The sequence below is a fragment of the Galeopterus variegatus genome, unplaced genomic scaffold (assembly GCF_000696425.1).
Source record: "Galeopterus variegatus unplaced genomic scaffold, G_variegatus-3.0.2 Scaffold7333, whole genome shotgun sequence".
NCBI classification, from domain to species: Eukaryota; Metazoa; Chordata; class Mammalia; order Dermoptera; family Cynocephalidae; genus Galeopterus; species Galeopterus variegatus.
In genome coordinates this window covers 56,478-57,932 of record NW_007733444.1, presented here as the reverse complement: position 1 = coordinate 57,932, position 1,455 = coordinate 56,478, and the positions used below count along the sequence as shown (strand labels likewise).

The following is a 1,455-nucleotide window of genomic DNA, read 5'->3' as shown; positions in this document are numbered from 1 at the left end:
TAATAAGTACATTTTAGGATCTGGTTGCAGGTGGGGGCGGGGCTGGCCCAGCCCTCGCCTAAGGATCCAGGTCATTGGCTAGTTCTGTTGCTGGCCTAGATGTGATTTAACTTGGTAACTAGCAAGGTTTTTGTGTTTCTGTTGTCTTAGTCATGATCTGTGAGTCCCTGGTTACAATGCTCTATATGGGCATTCTGCTGAGGACTGGGCATTATGACCCACAATACTGTATGCTATGCTTGACTTGCTGGAAAAACAGCCGTGTCCACTGTGATGCTAGAATCAATGATGCTACCACAGTTTATGTTACCTTAAAACTAGTACAGCTATTTTGTTCTGAAGATCTTTCGCCTAAACTTTTACTGCAAGGCATGAACTTAAAAGCCAATCTTTTTGTCTCTTAACTAGGGCTACAGTGGCAAGGAAAAAGCCTTCATTGCCACACAGGGCCCCATGATCAACACCGTGAATGATTTCTGGCAGATGGTTTGGCAGGAAGACAGTCCTGTGATTGTTATGATTACAAAACTCAAAGAAAAAAATGAGGTATGATCTTTAGCCAAATTCTGAATTTTATACATGTTCTATTGCTACAGAAGAGATATTATATAAGTAAAATCACCATGTACTTATAACAGATTCATTTAAGATGGAAACTTTGAGACATTACAATGCTAGGTCACTTTAAGTTTCAAAAAAATGGTAATTGGTGTTAGTCTATGAATGGCGACTTTCAGACAAGTCAATATATTTGACATATGCATATCTCGTTTGTATCCACATATCTCTATAAGTAAATGAGAAGCTGTGAATATCATCCTAATTTTTAGGCAGGGAAATAAAAATTATTTATTCATGTCTCAAGTAATTTTTGAGCACCTACAAAGTGACAGATATTATTCTAGTATTGGGAATATATTAGTAAACAAAACACGTCAAAATCCCTGACTTTGGTAGATAGTGGAAAAACAAACCAAAAACAATGAGCATAATCAATTCATAAATAATGTTATTTATATTATTATAATATAATATTAGAAGGGATAAGTGCTATAGAAAAAAAGTAGAGCAGGATAAGGGAATTGGTATGCTGGGCAATAGGAAGGGGGTACAATGGGAAGCACAGTATTAAATATGTGGGCAAGGTGAGCCTCACTAAGAAAGTGAGATTTGAAGAAAGATGTGAAGGAAGCTACAAACACCAATCAGCTTTCTCAATATCTTCATAATAAGGAATCCAAGAAAGACAAAATTAGATTCCATTTTCATACTAGTAGACTTTCCTAAGGATTTAGCTTGCAGAATACTCATTCTGTATTTTGCATTATAAAATAAAATTGTGTAATTCCTGAAGGCTGCTATACTAGGTACTGCTTACATTTTAGGGCATCTTGTTGAGGTAATTTACAGCCTAATTTTAGTCAGCATTTTTGTTGGTTTGTTTTCATGTCAAAA

The 1,455-nt window shown here is 35.8% G+C and overlaps 1 protein-coding gene across 1 annotated transcript in view; it reads left to right on the top strand.

Moving 5' to 3' along the window:
• The window catches only part of PTPRR (protein tyrosine phosphatase, receptor type, R), a gene marked incomplete at its 5' end in the record, with an annotated part of 50,998 nt that overhangs the window by 16,364 nt on the left and 33,179 nt on the right, over positions 1-1,455 (top strand). The window contains 2 exons of the mRNA XM_008591830.1: positions 151-320; positions 409-546. Coding sequence (XP_008590052.1) covers positions 151-320; positions 409-546 — 308 coding nt within the window. The remainder of the gene's footprint in view (positions 1-150; positions 321-408; positions 547-1,455) is intronic.